The 18,369-nt window shown below is 42.2% G+C and overlaps 1 protein-coding gene across 1 annotated transcript in view; it reads left to right on the top strand.

Annotated features, from left to right (window-relative positions):
- The window catches only part of LOC139159085 (vomeronasal type-2 receptor 26-like), a 29,028-nt gene extending 11,113 nt beyond the window's left edge, over positions 1-17,915 (top strand). Inside the window, exons 4-7 of the mRNA XM_070736449.1 lie at positions 7,842-8,642; positions 11,990-12,217; positions 14,682-14,808; positions 17,014-17,915. Of these exons, the coding sequence (XP_070592550.1) occupies positions 7,842-8,642; positions 11,990-12,217; positions 14,682-14,808; positions 17,014-17,915 (2,058 nt within the window). The remainder of the gene's footprint in view (positions 1-7,841; positions 8,643-11,989; positions 12,218-14,681; positions 14,809-17,013) is intronic.
- The last annotated feature ends 454 nt before the right edge of the window (positions 17,916-18,369 follow it).

Below are 18,369 nucleotides of genomic sequence, written 5' to 3'. Positions count from 1 at the left end.
TGGGACTTGGATGAAAATAAAGCAAGAATCGCCCAATAAGAGCACACTAGCCTGAACCATTGCCTCCCTGCAGAAATGTCCCAATGAGCAAATTGCCTGACTCCTAGTTGCAAGGGCCTGTTCAGGATCTTCCTGACCATCAATACTGAGGTGCTGCAACGTCCCTGAGGGGAACGATGTCTTCGGAGGGACTTAGAGCAACCCAGCCATGGGGGGGGGGGGGGGTCACTCACGAATGCCAATCCTAGAAAGAAGACTTGGACACATCTCTCTCTGGGTAAAATGACACAGTATTGAGCTTTGCGCCTCCTTTTATTGGGGGAATATGCAAATGGGAATGATTACACATACATGTCAAGTGATATACAAACATCCAATAATGTAACTCTAAAACATGACACAACTTCCGAGTCCTTCCTATCTCCATATGGCCCGTAACCAGTTTCCACTGAGCAAATGTCTCTCATGGCCAATTTCCTGGGACCTTTTGTTGTTAACACAGCTATCTCCTGTTTACCACAAAGCAAGATTTTTTTATCACAGCCTTCATCCTGTTTACCCCAGGGAATGTAAATTGCGTCTTTTGATCACACAGTTCTTTTCCTGTTGACACATTCTTGTTATCCGAGGAGAGTTGCTTGAACCGTTTTATGGCCAGTCATTTCCTTAAGCAGATTTCACCAGAAATGCAGACTCACTATGTGACCTACGTGCACTCCTTGTCGGAATGGAGAGACCCCCTTACCTTAGACAAGGCGCTCAGCCTGTGAGGAGTGAGCCGGGAGCTTCCAGAGGTGATGGGTATTGAAGTACAGACAAAGCATGTTCGAATGAACAAGTTACTTTTTATTAGAAAAGTATAAAAACAATAAAAGTCTGAAGAGACATAAAAAGCACATCCTCTGGCTAAGGATGTACGGAGGAAAGATGTCTCCTAATTAAGGACCGCCCTTCTTCTTCAAGAAGAGACAGGATGTGAGCAAACAGGTTACATCACACAGGAGGAGCTATCTTACTAGACAGAATTAACTCTCTAACTACTGGATGTTTCTCAATGTCGTTGGGGGCTGGCAATTTCCAGCGCGACACCCCTTCTTTGTCAGTCATCAGAGACAAGAGGGACATCAGGACATCAAGACATCAATTCACTTAAGGCACAATTTGTTGGTGAGGTATTCATGTTGATCAGCTGGCAATGGCTTATTCAGCAAGTCAGCGATCTGCTCAGTAGTAGCCACATACTGAAATTTCACGAAACCATCTTTCACCTTCTCTCGGATATTTTGATACCGAATGTGAATGTGCCGTGAACGAGCTCCAACAAATTCAGCTTCAGCAATGAATGCAACTGAAATATTATCCTCCATAATAACAATTGGTGTCATAGGACCTTTCCAAATACTATCAATGAGAGGAAAAAGAGACATTAATGCATTACAGCAATCAGAAACACATGCATATTCAGATTCAGTTGAAGAGCAAGAAATAAACTTCTGCTGCCTAACTTTCCAAAAGAAAGGACAACCATTTAAAAACATGATATAACCAGAAGTACTTTTTCGTGTTTCTGTGTCACTTGCCCAGTCAGCATCAGCATAACAAATCACTTCAGGGTACCCAACATGATCTGGCTCAAGGTACAGCTTCTTGCCTTTCGTGAGCTTCATGTATTTGAGCAGCTTCTTTATGCAAGACCAATGAAACGTGGTAGCTTTTCCAACGTATCTGGACAGTAGATTCACACTCAGTGAAATGTCAGGTCTCGTCCAGCTGCTGATGTACAATAGCGATCCAATCACTGACCGGTACAATATTTTGTTCTCAAAATCAGGATACTCTTCTCGGGTTAACCTGTAAAAGTCAGTTTGCATAGGAGAACGACAAGTATGCGCATCAGACATGTTACAATTTTGCAAAAGCTGGTCAACCTTACTTTCTTGTGAAAGAGAGAACCCCTTCTCAGTTTTCTCAAACTGAACACCTAGATAATCATTGATATGCCCTAGGCTTTTCAAGGTGAAATGTTTCTCAAGGCCCTTAGCAAAAGTTTGACTAGTGCTTTCATTGAGACCTACATAAACAATATCATCAACATAAACAAGAACAATTTCATAAGTCTTACCTTGCCCTTTTGTGAACACGCATCCATCAGATTCGGACTTAATAAAGCCCATTGAATTTAGCTTTTGGGATAATAATTTGTACCAGCAGAGGGCGCTCTGCTTGAGGCCGTATAAAGACTTGCTCAGAGACCAAACCTCTCCTTCTCGGTTCTGGAATCCAGGAGCACCCTTGACGTAGATCTCTTCATTCAGATCAGCGTTCAAATAGGCAGTCTCTACATCGAACTGAAAAACCTCTAAACCCAAAGCAACAGCAGTTATTAGGGCAATCTTGACACTTTCATTTCTGACTGTGGGTGAGTATGTGTCTGTGTAGTCTTCCGGATAAACTTGAGAGAATCCTTGAGCTACGAGTCTAGCTTTGTACAGCTTTTCCTCATTAGGTTTTTGTTTGACTTTATACACCCAGCGTGTGCCAATGACTTTCTTCTTGTTAGGAGGCTCCACCTTCTGGAACACATTAAGTTTCTTTAAACAGTCCAGTTCGTGTTCCATAGCCTCATGCCATTTTTCTTGTTCAGAGTCAGGCAAAAGTTTGATCTGGTGAAAATGATCAGGTGGAAGTGTAAGATTGTTACACATAAAAAGATAAGGAGAATCAGATACTTGCTGTGCAAATCTCTTTGGAGGAGTTCCTTTGGTAGTTCTCTTGGAACGTCTGGGAACGCTGGTCCATCCTTCATCATCATCTCCGCCTTCAAGTTCATCACCAGAGGTTTCCTCGGCAACTGTCGAAGGCTGTTCATCATCTGGAACATCAGGAATATCTGGCACAGATCCCTGGGCATCAGGACTCTGCACACTTTCCTTAGGAAAATAAACTGAAGTATCATTACTATGTATACTGGACCAATTTGTGTCTTCCTCAAATTTGGCTGAATTAGAAATATAAACTCTGTGATGAGAGTCAGCAAATTTGTGGTACTTGGAGACTTCATCAAAGCCGATGAATCTCATTCTTTCTGACACAGGACCTCCTTTTCTTCTCTGTTCAACTGGAATGTTAACAGTGGCATAACAACCAAAAATGTAAATATTTTGAATGTCAGGTTGCTTGCCATGGAGCAAGTAATAAGGAGTGTCTTGAATGACGCTACTCCATGTTCTGTTAACAATGTAATTAGCATACCTTAATGCTTCGCCCCAGTATGAAAAGTCCACGTTTGCATCCTCAATGAGACAACGAAACATTGTCTGCAGAATCCCGTTCCTGCGTTCGCACACACCATTCTGCTGTGGTGTCCCGGGTGATGAGGTCTGCTGGCGGATTCCATTCCTGGCCATCCATCCTTGGAACTGTTGTGACATAAATTCGCCTCCACGATCACTTTGAATCCGCTTGATCCAGACGTCGTGTTGGGTGAGTATCTCTGCAGCGAAGCCTTTAAAAGCCTCAAACGCCTCTGATTTTTGTTTTAAAAGAAAAACATAGCCAAATCGTGAGTAACTGTCAACTACAGTTAAGAAATACTTACGTTTACCAACAGTAGGCCGAAATGGACCGACAACGTCGGTATGGACCAATTCAAAGATGCGTGTACACAGCCGGACAGCAATTTTGGGGACCGGGGAGTGCCGGGATTTTGCAGAATTACAAATTTTACAATCTAGGTAAACCTTGCAAGCCCCATCAATTGTGAAACCATCAACATATTCAGACATCTTTGCTAAGACGGGGTAAGAAGCATGCCCCAAGCGACGATGCCATCTGTGAATGCACCTGGAATGAAAAGATTTATTTGTTAACATATGTTTAACATTTTTAATAGCATTAGGAACCTCAGGGGTTTCATTGGTTTTAGGAACCTTTGAACTAGCGGTGGCACCAGGGTTTCTCTCTGGACCTGTGCTTACGCCCTTTGGAACGCTTATACTTACACTACCTTTGCTGGCAGGTTTGGGTTGCAAATAAAAGACACCTTTGATGGGGATGGCAGTAGCAAGAAGTTTGCCATCCTTGATAATGTTGGTGTCAACAAGTTCATAGTTTATTACAACCTTCAATTCTTCTCTCAGGCAATATCCACTAAAGATGTTGTTCTTGGCAGTTGGAACGTAGAAAACATTTGAGATAAGGGAGTCCAGTTCTTTGACGAAGACTTTTCCTTTTCCTTCCACCTTGGAACGTAGATCACCAACTCCAAACACTTCCTTGACATCTGTCGGGTGTAGCTCACTGAAGGATTCCTTCCGGTACGCGATGTGTGCCGCTGCTCCGCTGTCTAGGGTCCATAACTCACGAATGTCGTAGAGTGGACTCTTGTCAGGAACAATGCTGAGGTGGATGGTACCAACATAAGTAGGTTTCTCATCTTTGGAGTCTTTGGGAGTTGACTTTGCAGCTCCAGAACTCTTTCCTCTAGATCCTTTCTTGTGTGCACCTTTAGGCTGGGTTGGATAAGGTGGATGATCAGTCTCGCCAGACTTCACACTTTGCACATCAGGAGATTTGCGAGTGTCATCCTTCTTAAAAGGTTTCTGGCGTGAGTACTTTGGAGTACTTGTTTTCTGCTGACCGCCCTTGGCCAAGTTAGATTTAAATGCTGCTGACATAGGTCTAAGGCCAGTGTTCAGCAACTCTGCTTCTTCAGTTAGCATGTTACAGAGTCTCTGAGTAGATTTAAAAGGCAGTGGATATCTGCTGAATCTGTCAACAACCTTCTTCCATTCAGGAGTACATGGGTTGAACAAAACATCAGAGTCTATAGACATGAGTATAAAGATCAGTCCTATCCTGCAAAGCCATACTTTAAAATCCAGTTGATTTGGTAACAGCACAAACTCACCTTTCAGTGTAGGAGAGGTGATGGTATGCCTTGTTGATGCAGTCAGCTGGACCGCTTGGAGTTGCTGGGGTTGAGCCCCAACTCCTCCTGGCAAACCTTGTGGCTGTTCCACCTGGGGAAGTTTCGCTTGTATCTGTGGGATAAAGACTGGAGGTCTCTGCGATGAAACAGAAGAATCTGGAACATGAGGGACCGATTGCCTTTGCATCTTAGCTGTGAGGGAAACTCTAAATTCATTAGGCTTCACATCAAATGCATTTGTTTCAGGAATTAACTGTGCCTTTGGCGCATTCCATCCACTAGTGGCCGCTGCTGCGTAACTTGTAGCAGTGGGGGAAAGCCTCCCCCTTTCTCGGCTTGCAGTTTTAAATTGCAAAGGGACCATTTTTTTATCTTCGGGCTGGGTAGCCCTCCCTTCTTGGAAAGGAATGTGTTCTATGTTAGAGCCTGGCGGGAAGAAGTGTGTGATCACGGGAGGATTTATGATGTGCACATGCGTATCTTGGGGTGAGTGGGAGGAATGGATTCCTTCTGTCTCTCCCTTTGGAGAATGAGCACGTGAACTACCTCTCAGGGACATAACCTCCATCTTTTCTGTAATAAGTTTAAGCTGAAGTTTCTTCAGAGATCGTAATTCAGTCCTGGCATTATCAGCCTTTTTTAAATAACTGAAATAGATTTCTTGCTGCTCTATATTTTTCATTGTAGGAAGGTTATCAAAGTGGAGACAGACTGATTCCAAAGCGTGAATCTCCTTCTCATCCTTCTCAATGAGCTGCTCAATTGTCTGCAAGTTTAGGGAAGTTCCCTTTATGTTAGCAGAAGCGAGAGAGCTGAAATCATCTAGGTGCCTTGTCTTGTCTTGTGCCTTAACATGCGTGCCAGATGATTGTGAGGGGAAGAGAGTTAGCGTTTCCTCCTCCTCATCTTCGCTAGGATTAATGGAAAGACTGCCGGAGGGCTCACCCTGGGTAGTTTTACAATCCTGTTCCCTGGTTTCTACATCATCAATCAAGTAAGATAAACTTACAGTTTGTTGAGTGCAGGCGTCAGCTGGAAGAGCTTCCTTCTCATCGTGCAAAGACATTGTAGGATTCCTTTTACAATCGGTTACACGAATTGTCTCCTTGAGTTGGGCCAACTGGTCACTCGTGAGGGAATCCACGTAGGATTGCGTGAGAGGATTACGTTTCTTTTTCGCTGGCATTAGGGAAAATTCCTAGGAAGCTTACGGGGTGTAAGCGGGGTCTATTACTTCAATAAAAACTGTTACTGCTACCATGTCGGAATGGAGAGACCCCCTTACCTTAGACAAGGCGCTCAGCCCGTGAGGAGTGAGCCGGGAGCTTCCAGAGGTGATGGGTATTGAAGTACAGACAAAGCATGTTCGAATGAACAAGTTACTTTTTATTAGAAAAGTATAAAAACAATAAAAGTCTGAAGAGACATAAAAAGCACATCCTCTGGCTAAGGATGTACAGAGGAAAGATGTCTCCTAATTAAGGACCGCCCTTCTTCTTCAAGAAGAGACAGGATGTGAGCAAACAGGTTACATCACACAGGAGGAGCTATCTTACTAGACAGAATTAACTCTCTAACTACTGGATGTTTCTCAATGTCGTTGGGGGCTGGCAATTTCCAGCGCGACACTCCTGTCCTGGCTAATGGAATCCGAGTGTATAAGGCATTTACGTTAGAAGTCCAGATATAGTGTAATCCTATCCTAACATGCTATGGCAGCTACAAATACAGCAGTGAAGTATTAGGATTTGGCTTGGGTCCATGTTTTGCACTGTAAAAAAATACCAACCCCAGATGAGGAAGTTGCTCAGCCTGTCATCAACTTATCACTACTTGCAATCGCAAATACTAAAGGTACTGTTTCATGGAAGCCTAGCAATGACTGCAAGAAACAGCCTGCATTAGGAGAGGTTTTATGTCTGCAGTCTGGACTAGAGCTGCATTACTCCTTTTCAGTTCCTTGCTGTATTCAAGGTTGCATGTGCCACCATTTAAATGGTGCAGTTTGCTTGAGTCTTCGGAGAGGGGCGGCATACAAATCTAATAAATTATTATTATTATTATTATTATTATTATTATTATTATTATTGACCCCTTTTATGTATTTGCCTTGCTGAAATGCCTTTCAATCAAAGTAGCTGTTCTCCTTAGTAATGATTTAACAATTTGTTCTATTGGTCTCTAGCTGTCCCTATTCCTAGACCTTGGTTAATGAATGCTCTGGGAGTTATCTAATGCACATTCTATTTGGTCCATGGCTAGGGTAATGTAGGGTTTTCTGCTTGAGCAGAGAGTTGGACTTGATGACCTGCAAGGTCCCTTTCAACTCCAAAAACAACAAACAAACAAACAAACAAACAAACAAACAAAATCTCTATTCCTAACCTCTAGCTGAAGTCTGCAAGCTGCCTAAACTCTTTGTTACTTTCATCAGCTTTCTAACTCCCCAGAATTGTTGCAAGCTTTACACGTGCCTATTTCCCGTGAATAAACAGTCTTTGTTTTTGTCAGATAGACTCCTCGATTTCAGGTTTCCTGATATATATTCTAGTGAGTGCCATGATCTTGATTTATTTAAGCAGACAACCTATCAAGACATCTTAGTCATTAGGGAAGAAATGATCTCTAAAATGTGGTTCCTGTTTAAGGGCATATCAATTGGCAAAATGACAAGGGAAGCAACTCCAATATAAAAGTCCTTTCTTTCTTTCTTTCTTCCTTCCTTTCTTTCTTTCTTTCTTTCTTTTCTTCCTTCCTTCTTTCTTTCTTTCCTTCCTTCCTTCCTTCCTTTCTTTGTGGCTAGCCTTTCTCCCAGAAGAAAAATAACATTTTACCCCTCAATTGGAATAGTTAATATTTGGGCCTTGATCTGACAAAACAGTGACCCTCAATACCTTCTTTTTCTTTTCAGATCAGTTATACTTTTGCTTCACATGTGCTAGGCGATAAAACCCAGTTCCCCTTTTTCTATTGGACTGTCCCTTCAGAAGGAACCTGGTACTCAGGGATTGTGAATCTCCTCCATCATTTCAGATGGATTTTAATTGGGCTCCTTGCTCCAGACAATGATGATGGACAAACCTTCATGAGAACTTTAACAACCCTGCTCACAAGGAATGAAATTTGTGTGGTTTTGTCCCAAACCATCTCTGTGGTTGCCATCAAGGTATCTATTAGTTTAACACAATTCTACAAATGGACACAAGTCAATGTCTTTGTTTATTTTGGAGAACCAGGTTCCTTTTTACATGGAATAAGTATTATGCAGGACGTGTTTAACCGTGTGAAAGCACCCACTTATGACAAAGTCTGGATCACTACAGCTAGCTGGGATTTTATGTTGGATTTGAGATATAATCCACGAAATACACTCACCACTTCTGTTTATTTTTCCTTCCTCACCCACCAGAAAGAGTGGGCAAACCAGGATGATTTCCACTTATTTTATCCATCTATTAGGAGATTTGTAGATATGATGTTTCATTGTTCATATTTAAAGCATCCCTTGGCCAAGAAAGGTAGGATGAGGTGCAATGAGAAAGAGAAGTTGAAGATCCAACTGACCAAGGAGGAGAAGGAAAGAAACTTCTCCCTAGACAACTACAAAATTTACTATTCTGTCTGGGCTACAGCACAGGCATTAAATACTGCGTACTCTTCCAGAAGCGAGAAGACGAGAAGGAAGGAAATTCATAAACTGCAACCATGGCAGGTATTATCTTTTCCATTGTAGGTCTCTATCCTCTACTTGAGGCTAAATACTTATTTATTTATTTATTCATTTGTCCAATACACCAATACATAGGAAGAAAAATAGACATGTAGTAATATATATAAGGGGGAGAACTTAGAGGAGAGGATATATGAAAGAAAGAGAATATATATGATAAGTGAGAGAAAGGAAAGACAATTGGACAGGGGACGAAAGGCACACCAATGCACTTATGTACGCCCCTTACTGGCCTCTTAGGAACTTGGAGAGGTCAATCGTGGTGAGTCTAAGGGAGAAATATTGGGGGTTAGGGGTTGACACAATTGAGTCCGGTAATCAGTTCCACGCTTCGATAACTCGATTGTTGAAATCATATTTTTTACAGTCAAATTTGGAGCGGTTCGTATTAAGTTTGAATCTGTTGCGTGCTCTTGTGTTGTTGCGGTTGAAGCTGAAGGAGTCATTGACCGGTAGGACATTGCAGCATATGATCTTGTGGGCAATACTTAGATCGAGTTTTAGGCACCGTAGTTCTAGGCTTTCTAGGCCCAGGATTGTAAGTCTATTTTCGTAGGATATTCTGTTTCGAGTGGAGGAGTGAAGGGCTCTTCTGGTGAAATATCTTTGGCCATTTTCAAGGGTGTTGATGTCTGAGATGTGGTAAGGATTCCAGACAGATGAGCAGTAGTCTAGGATGGGTCTGGCAAAAGTTTTGTAGGCTCTTGTGAGTAGTGTGAGATTGCCTGAGCAGAAGCTGCGTAGGATCAGGTTAACAACTCTAGAAGCTTTTTTGGCGATAATGTTGCAGTGGGCTTTAGCACTTAGGTCATTCGATATTAGCATTCCAAGGTTTTTACTGAGTGTGGGTTGGCAGTGAGAGATTGTTTATTCAGTTCGTATGTGTGGTTTGGATACTATAACTGCATAGATTGTATAGCTCAGTGCACCATGCTGAGATTTGAGCAAATGTAACAGTCAGTCTCTCCTAGGTACAAAACAATAATAGTTCAAGGAGTTTTTAAAAAATTCTAAAATTAATGTGATAGTAACAACAACAACAACAACAACAGAGTTGGAAGGGACCTTGGAGGTCTTCTATTCCACCCCCTGCTTCGGTAGGAGACCCTACACTATCTCAGACAAATGGTTATCCAACATCTTCTTTAAAACTTCCAGTGTTGGAACATTCACAACTTCTGGAGGCAAGCCGTTCCACTGATCAATTGTTCTAACTGTCAGGAAATTTCTCCTTAGTTCCAAGCTGCTTCTCCCGTTGTTTAGTTTCCACCCCCTGCTTCTTGTCCTACCCTCAAGTTCTTTGGATAATAATAATAATAATAATAATAATAACAACAACAACAACAACAACAACAACAATAATAATAATAATAATAATTTATTTTATTTATTAATTAGATTTGTATGTCGCCCCTCTCTATAGACTCGGGGCAGCTAACAACAATAATAAGACAATATAAACAAATCTAATATTTAAGTTAATTTAAAAAACCCTAATTTAAGAGACCAATCATACAGACATACCATGCATAAATTTTATAAGTCAAGGGAGAAGGGAATATCTCAGTTCCCCCATGCCTGACGACAGAGGTGGGTTTTAAGGAGCTTACAAAAGGCAATAATAATAATAATAATAATAATAATAATAATAATAATAATTTATTAGATTTGTATGCTGCCCCTCTCCACAGACTCTTCGCAGAATAGTTTGACTCCCTCTTCTTTGTGGCAACCCCTGAGATCATGGAACACTGCTATCATTTATCTATCTATCTATCTATCTATCTATCTATCTATCTATCTATCTATCTATCTATCTATCTATTTATTTTGGGTTTGCATGCATTATTCGCTTTTACCTTGATTCCTATGGGAAAAATTGCTTCTACTTACGAACGTTTCTACTTAAGAAGCTGGTCACAGAACAAATTAAATTTGCAAGTAGAGGTACCACTGTATTCTAATCTTTGCCAGTTTCATTTTTTTTCTGAGTAGAAACTCAGTTCAGATTTAGGAAGCTTAATAGTACATAAGCATTGTGACATTTCAATTCAATTCAATTCAATTTATTAGATTTGTATGCTGCTCCTCTCCGAAGACTCGGGATGGCTCACAACAATAATAAAAACAGTATAACAATGGAACAAATCTAATAATAAAATTACATTAAAAACCCCAACAATTTAAAAACCATACAACACATACATGCCACGATAGCTCTCGCGGTCGCATTCTGCACGATCTGAAGTTTCCAAACACTTTTCAGAGGTAGCCCCATGTAGAGAGCGTTGCAGTAATTGCACTTCGAGGTGATGAGGGCATGAGCGACTGTGAGCAGTGACTCCCTGTCCAAATAGGGCCGCAACTGGTGCACCAGGCGAACCTGGGCAAACGCCCTCCTCGCCACAGCCGAAAGATGGTGTTTCAATGTTAGCTGTGGATCGAGGAGGATGCCCAAGTTGCGAACCCTCTCTGAGGGGGTCAATAATTCCCCCCCCCAGGGTAATGGACGGACAGATGGAATTGTCCTTGGGAGGCAAAACCCACAGCCACTCCGTCTTGTCTGGATTGAGTTTGGACTTGTTGACACCCATCCAGACCCCAACAGCCTCCAGGCACCGGCACATCACTTCCACTGCTTCGTTGACTGGACATGGGGTGGAGATGTATAACTGGGTATCATCCGCATATTGATGATACCTCACCCCATGCCCTTGGATGATCTCACCCAGTGGTTTCATGTAGATATTAAATAGCAGGGGGGAGAGGACCGACCTCTGAGGCACCCCACAAGGGAGAAAGCTAGAGATCGACCTCTGACCCCCCACTAACACCGAATGCGACTGACTGGAGAGGTAGGAGGAGAACCACTGAAGAACAGTGCCTCCCATTCCCAAACCCTCCAGCCGGCGCAGAAGGATACCATGGTTGATGGTATCGAAAGCTGCTGAGCGGTCAAGAAGCACCAGGACAGAGGATAAACCCCTGTCCCAGGCCCGCCAGAGATCATCCATCAACGTGACCAAAGCAGTTTCCGTGCTGTAGCCGGGCCTGAAACCAGACTGCTGAGGGCCTAGATAATTGGCTTCTTTCACGCGTGTCTCTTCATGCAATTTCACTTCTGCATATGCTCAGAAGGTGGATTCAGCCCAAAACACAGCTGAGGAGCTGATCAACTGTTCTTTGGGCAAAGTTTTTAACACGGGGCAGGGGGGTGGGCTTTTTTCAAAGCATAGAATAAGGAGAAGCCATCCAAACAAACAAAAATTATTTTGCCTTCTTCTCCTTCTTTTCCATTTGTTCTATTTCTCCTCCTTCACTTGTTCAAGTTTCACTCCTTCCTCCAAAGTTCTCATTTTTACAACTCTTCCATGGGTGGAGTGTATTTTGACAAGGGTGGCAAGATGAAAGCTGATTTAAACATCATGAGCTCCATGATATTTCCCAATAAGTTCATAAAGAGATGGAAATTTGGGAGTCTGAGAAGAGAAGAATCTTCAGACCTAAAGCTTTTTGTTGATCAAGATGGTACTGCTCTCCTCAGCCTACTGGACAAGGTGGGTGAGAAAAGGCCTTTAATTTGTCCATCTTTAATAACTTTACTGCCTCCGGAACCGCCTGCTACCGCATGAATCCCAGCGACTGATAAGGTCCCACAGAGTTGGCCTTCTCCGGGTCCTGTCGACTAAACAATGTCATTTGGCGAGCCCCAGGGGAAGAGCCTTCTCTGTGGCGGCCCCGACCCTCTGGAACCAGCTCCCTCTGGAGATTTAGAACTGCCCCCACCCTCCCTGTGTTTCGTAAACTACTCAAGACTCACTTGTACCGCCAGGCATGGGGGAGTTGAGATATTCCTTCCCCCTAGTCCATTACAAGTTATGCATGGTATGTTTGTGTGTATGTTTGGTTTTATAATAAGGGTTTTTAGTTGTTTTATTATTGGATTATTACATGTTGTTTTTATCATTGTTGTTAGCCACCCCGAGTCTACGGAGAGGGGCGGCATACAAATCCAATAAATAATAATAATAATAATAATAATAATAATAATAATAATAATAATTATTATTATTATTATTATTGAATATCTTTCATTTTTCTAATTGGAAAACCCAAAAGACTTCACCTCTCTCCATTATCAATATTATTCTTATACTGGTGACTTAACATACCTTCATAAACATCATGAGGACATTCTTGATTTCACATGAAGACTGTTATCTTTACTGTTAGGTTGGCACGACAATGCAATGAAGTCTATAAAGGTCCACAAGAGGGATCAGAATGACAAAAAGAACATGGATCTTTCCCGACACCCATTTGATAAGTTATGGGGCTGGTGGAAATTGTCAAGGTCAACTTAAGTCAACCTTATTTGTGGACTGTACATAATAACACAGTGTCTTAGGGAGGCAACATAAATAACAAAGTAATCAAGGCATGTTTAAGTCAGGGCTGAGTGCAAATGGGGAAAGCTCCTTAGCTTTAAAATATTGATTGATTGATTGATTGATTGATTGATTGAATTTGTATGCCGCCCCTCTCCGTAGACTCAGGGCGGCTAACAACAGTAATAAAAACAGCATATAACAATCTAATATTAGAGCAATTAAAAACCCTTATTGCAAAAACCAAACATACATACAGACATACCATGCATAAAATTGTAAAGGCCTAGGGGGAAAGAGTATCTCAGTTCCCCCATGCCTGGCGGCAGAGGTGGGTTTTAAGAAGCTTACGAAAGACAAGGAGGGTGGGGGCAATTCTAATCTCTGGGGGGAGTTGGTTCCAGAGGGCTGGGGCCACCACAGAGAAGGCTCTTCCCCTGGGTCCCGCCCAGCAACATTGTTTAGTTGACAGGACCTGGAGAAGACCCACTCTGTGGGACCTAACTGGTCGCTGGGATTCGTGCAGCAGAAGGCGGTCCCTGAGATAATCTGGTCCGGTGCCATGAAGGGCTTTATAGGTCATAACCAACACTTTGAATTGTGACCGGAAGCTTTAAAATATCCTGAGATTTACAAAGCACCATCAGATCACTGAAGCTGAGTCCAGAGCCACGGTGGTGCAAGGGTTAGATTGCAATACTGGAGGCTACTACTGCTGACTGCTGGTGGTTTGCCATTTGGCAGTTCAAAGCTCACCAGGCTCAAGCTTGACTCAGTCTTCCATCCTTCCAGGGTGGGTAAATTGAGGACCCAGATTGTTGGAGGCAATATGCTGACTCTGTAAGATTAGAGAGGGCCGCGCTGTAAAGTGATATGTAAGTCTAAGTGCTATTGCTATTGCTGTTAACAGAATAGCTTCATGGGAAACCCTGAAGAAATAGAATGATTGAACAGAGTGAGACCTAACCAAGGAAGCAATAGCTAGTTGAATCAGTCATAAAATCAGTATTTATTTATTTATTTATTTATTTATTTATTTATTTATTTACTTACTTACTTACTTACTTACTTACTTACTTACTTACCTACCTACCTACCTACCTACCTACCTATCTATCTATCTATCTATTGGATTTGTATGCCGCCCCTCTCCGTGGACTCGGGGCAGCTAACAACAGTAATAAAAACAGAATGTAAAAATCCAATACTAAAACAGCTAAAAACCCTTGTTATAAAACCAATCATACATACAAACATACCATGCATAAATTATAGAAGCCTAGGGGGAAAGATTATCTTAGTTCCCCCATGCCTGACGGCAGAGATGGGTTTTGAGGAGCTTACGAAAGGCGAGGAGGGTGGGAGCTATTCTAATCTCTGGGGGGAGTTGGTTCCAGAGGGCCGGGGCTGCCACAGAGAAGGCTCTTACCCTGGGCTCCGCCAACCGACATTGTTTAGTTGACAGGACCTGGAGAAGGCCCACTCTGTGGGACCTAACTGGTCGCTGGGATTCGTGCGGCTTGAGGTTCAGCACACTGTTTAAGAATTACTTTATACTCTTGAACCCTCATGCCTACAAATAAATAACATCTATCCCATTTCTTTGATCTCTCTCTCTCTCTCTTTTGCTCAGGCCCTGCCTTCTTCCAAGTGTGTGGAAAGCTGCCATCCAGGGTTTGCCAAAGTGCCTCGGGAAGGGAAACCTCTTTGCTGCTATGACTGCCTTCCTTGTGGAGAAGGGACCATTTCCATTTCAGAAGGTGGGTGATGCTGCAGAAAAAGGCAGGTTTCAGAGGAGGTGTATTTGAGTGTGTGCATTTTGGCAAAGCTAGCAACATCTACATGTTCAAACAGCTTTCACTAGAATAACAAAGTAGTACTATAATGCCAAGCCATAAACTTTCTCCCTTGGGCCATGCCTTGGTGTGTGCCATGTATTGGTGCACTTAGAAAAGGACTGAGATTTGCATCAAAACATTGACACTCTACTTTCACCAGTCTGATCCTAAGGAAAAGGCCATTAGTGACATTCTCCCTGCAGTCACCAACTAGTATGATGGTTTTCATGGGAGAAATCTCACTCACCCACTGTTCTGCCTGACTGGGCTCAGGCAATTCATAACAGTCCAAGGAAAAGAAATCAAACACACACGTGCTCTTCTAATCAGCAAACTTGTATTAAACAAACAAAAAAGGGTTAACCAAAACAGTCCTTAGTGTCAGGAAATAATGATAGTGCAAGGCATAATTCAGCCAAATACAAAACACAGGAAAAAGCAAACAAAGACAACCTGCATGGAGCAGAAACGTTTCAGGAGTCCTTTGAATCTTCAGAGCAAACAGCAAGTCCCAGAGGTTTCATCTCCCACGTGCCTGAAAAGGCTGGGTTGAAATCCAAAGGCACGGAACAGAAACTTCAAAGCAGGAACCACAAAGTAACACAGATAAATAGCCACAGTTTGCCTTGTGCCTCTGTTCCCTTTTATACCTTTAGCCCTCATTAAGGGAACCACACCCAGCTCTCAGTATAAGAACCACACCCAGCCCAGGTGCTACTCTGATCACCTGTAATAATCCTTCAAGTGAGCCCTCCTTTGCATGGCTCTTCGGCTACGCATGTCTATGAATTGGTCTGCAGAGGAATCCAAGGAAGACAGACTGTCTGAGGGACTGCATGCCAAATCCCCTGGGCTGTCTGCTGAGTCCTACGTGCTGTCTGCCAACTCCTCTGAACCAGTGGCCTCATCCTCATGGCTGTCTGCCACGTCTTCCTGGCTGTCAGCCAGGCTTTCGCACTCACTTTGTGCCACATCTCTCCCCTCTGTGGGAGCAATGGCTGGCCCAAGCCCAAACACAACACCCACCAGCTGGGAAAAATGTGCACCAAGTACTGAAGTACTGAATAGTTATGCATGCTTATATTTTTCAGAGGTCCGATATTGTTCTATGCACAATCGGGGTTTTTTATCGCATGTAATATTCTAATTTTCTGAGATGGGGGATTTGGGATTTTTATGAATTGTATCCCATAATCATCACAATGATGACAAATCATGCCTTGCATGTTATGAGTTTCTCTCATATATTAAGTTTCACCTTTTAAGGTACATTACTGAAATTAACAAACGTTTGCATATTATTCTAATTTTTTGAATTTCACCTATATACAAGAAGCAATTCAGATTTCTTGGATAAACCCAGGTTTGATGGGACTATACAGTGTTCCCTCAATTTTCGCGAGGGATGCGTTCCGAGACCGCCTGTGAAAGTCGAATTTCCGCGAAGTAGAGATGCGGAAGTAAATACACTATTTTTGGCTAGGAACAGTATCACAAGCCTTCCCTTAACACTTTAAACCCCTAAATTACAATTTCCCATTCCCTTAACAACCATTTAGATTATTACTCACCATCTTTATTTATTAAAGTTTATTAAAAAAATATTTATTAAAGGCGGACAAAAATTTGGCGATGACAGATGATGTCATCGGGCGGGAAAAAACGTGGTATAGGGGGAAAAAACCGTGAAGTATTTTTTAATTAATGTTTTTGAAAAACTGTGGTATAGACTTTCCGCGATGTTCGAACCCGCGAAAATCGAGGGAACACTGTAATTACCTTTGATCTATTGTTTATCCCTATGAATAAAAGACTATTACTGTACTATTATAAAAAGCACTTTTACTCATTAAATGTCTTATCTCTACTTGTGAAGGCTTGGTCAGAACAGGCTCACAGATATATTTAACTTTGCCTTTAAGTTTGTTAGGGTGGGAATTGCCATATTATCTTGAAAACTGCTGGTGATGGAAGGAGGAATGGCCTCCCTTTACTTACATTATTCCCATGCTTCATCATTTTTGTAAAATTTCCACCTCAAGCATGTGGGAAGGAGCTTTCACACAAAACAGGGTATTTGACCAAATGGAAAAAGAAAAACTTCTACTACATACTTTTTCTTTTCAGATGCCAAAGAATGCCAGACATGTCCAGAAGATCAATATCCGAACATTGCCAAAATTCAATGTATCCCTAAAATGATAACTTTCATGTCCTACCAAGAATCTTTGGGGATCATCCTAATCTCGTTTATCTTATATTTCTTCATCACTACTGCTGTGGTGTTAGGAATCTTCATTAGACATCGAGAAACTCCCATTGTCAAAGCCAACAACCGGGACCTCTCCTACATCCTCCTGGTCTCCCTCCTGCTTTGCTTTTTGACTTCCTTTCTCTTCATTGGTCAGCCAAGAAGGTCCACCTGCCTTCTCCGTCAAACAACCTTCAGCATTATTTTCTCACTTGCTGTCTCTTCTGTGTTGGCCAAAACCATCACAGTGGTGTTGGCCTTCCTGGCCACAAAGCCTGGACACACCATGAGGAGATGGCTAGGAAAAGCTTTGGCCAACTCCATTGTTATTTCTGGTTCTAGTGTCCAGATTGCCATTTCTGTCTTTTGGTTGGGAATTTCTCCCCCGTTTCCAGATTCGGACATGCATTCCCAGCCTGGAGAGATTGTCCTGCAATGCAATGAAGGCTCTGTTGCCATGTTTTATGGAGTCCTTGGTTATATGGGTTTCCTGGCTACCATCTGCTTCACGGTGGCTTTTCTAGCCAGAAACCTGCCTGGAGCCTTCAATGAAGCCAAGCTGATCACCTTCAGCATGCTGGTCTTTTGCAGTGTCTGGATCTCCTTTGTGCCAACATATTTGAGCACCAAAGGGAAATACATGGTGGCTGTGCAGGTCTTTTCCATCTTGGTGTCCAGTGCTGGGCTGCTGGGCTGCATCGTCATCCCCAAATGTTACATCATTTTACTAAGACCAGATCTGAATACCAAAGAGCATCTAATACTAAAAGTAACATAGAAAACCTAACTTTTCTGGATTCATTTTTAGCAATCTGACTTAAGAAGAAAATTCCCTTGCTCTTCCAAATATTGGGGCTTTATGTACAAATTAGTCTGCAGAGAAAATACTTTATTGCATTATTTTACTTTTCTAAATCATAGCACAATTTATTGAAGAGTCATACTTAGGCTTTCACTGATTTAATAAGTAAGACTGAAAGAGCAAAAGAGAAAGGTGGGCAGAGAGAACTATGAAAACACCCTTTAAGTTAAAACATGACATTAAGAGGTCTGTAGATTTCAATAAGCTGACGAATAAGAATAGTTCTGTCTTTTCTTGACCTAATTCTTAATAAATGCACTAGATATGCTTTGGTATCCTTTCTGCTCCCTTTCCCCCTAGTGCCTTAAAGCTGGACAACTTCAGCAACACTGGACTTTCTCATAAGTACCTTTTTATTTAAATGGCTTTC

This window comes from Erythrolamprus reginae, chromosome 2 (genome assembly GCF_031021105.1).
Source record: "Erythrolamprus reginae isolate rEryReg1 chromosome 2, rEryReg1.hap1, whole genome shotgun sequence".
NCBI classification, from domain to species: domain Eukaryota; kingdom Metazoa; phylum Chordata; class Lepidosauria; order Squamata; family Dipsadidae; genus Erythrolamprus; species Erythrolamprus reginae.
The sequence above is the reverse complement of the archived record's forward strand: the minus strand, read 5'-3'. Positions and strand labels throughout refer to the sequence as shown.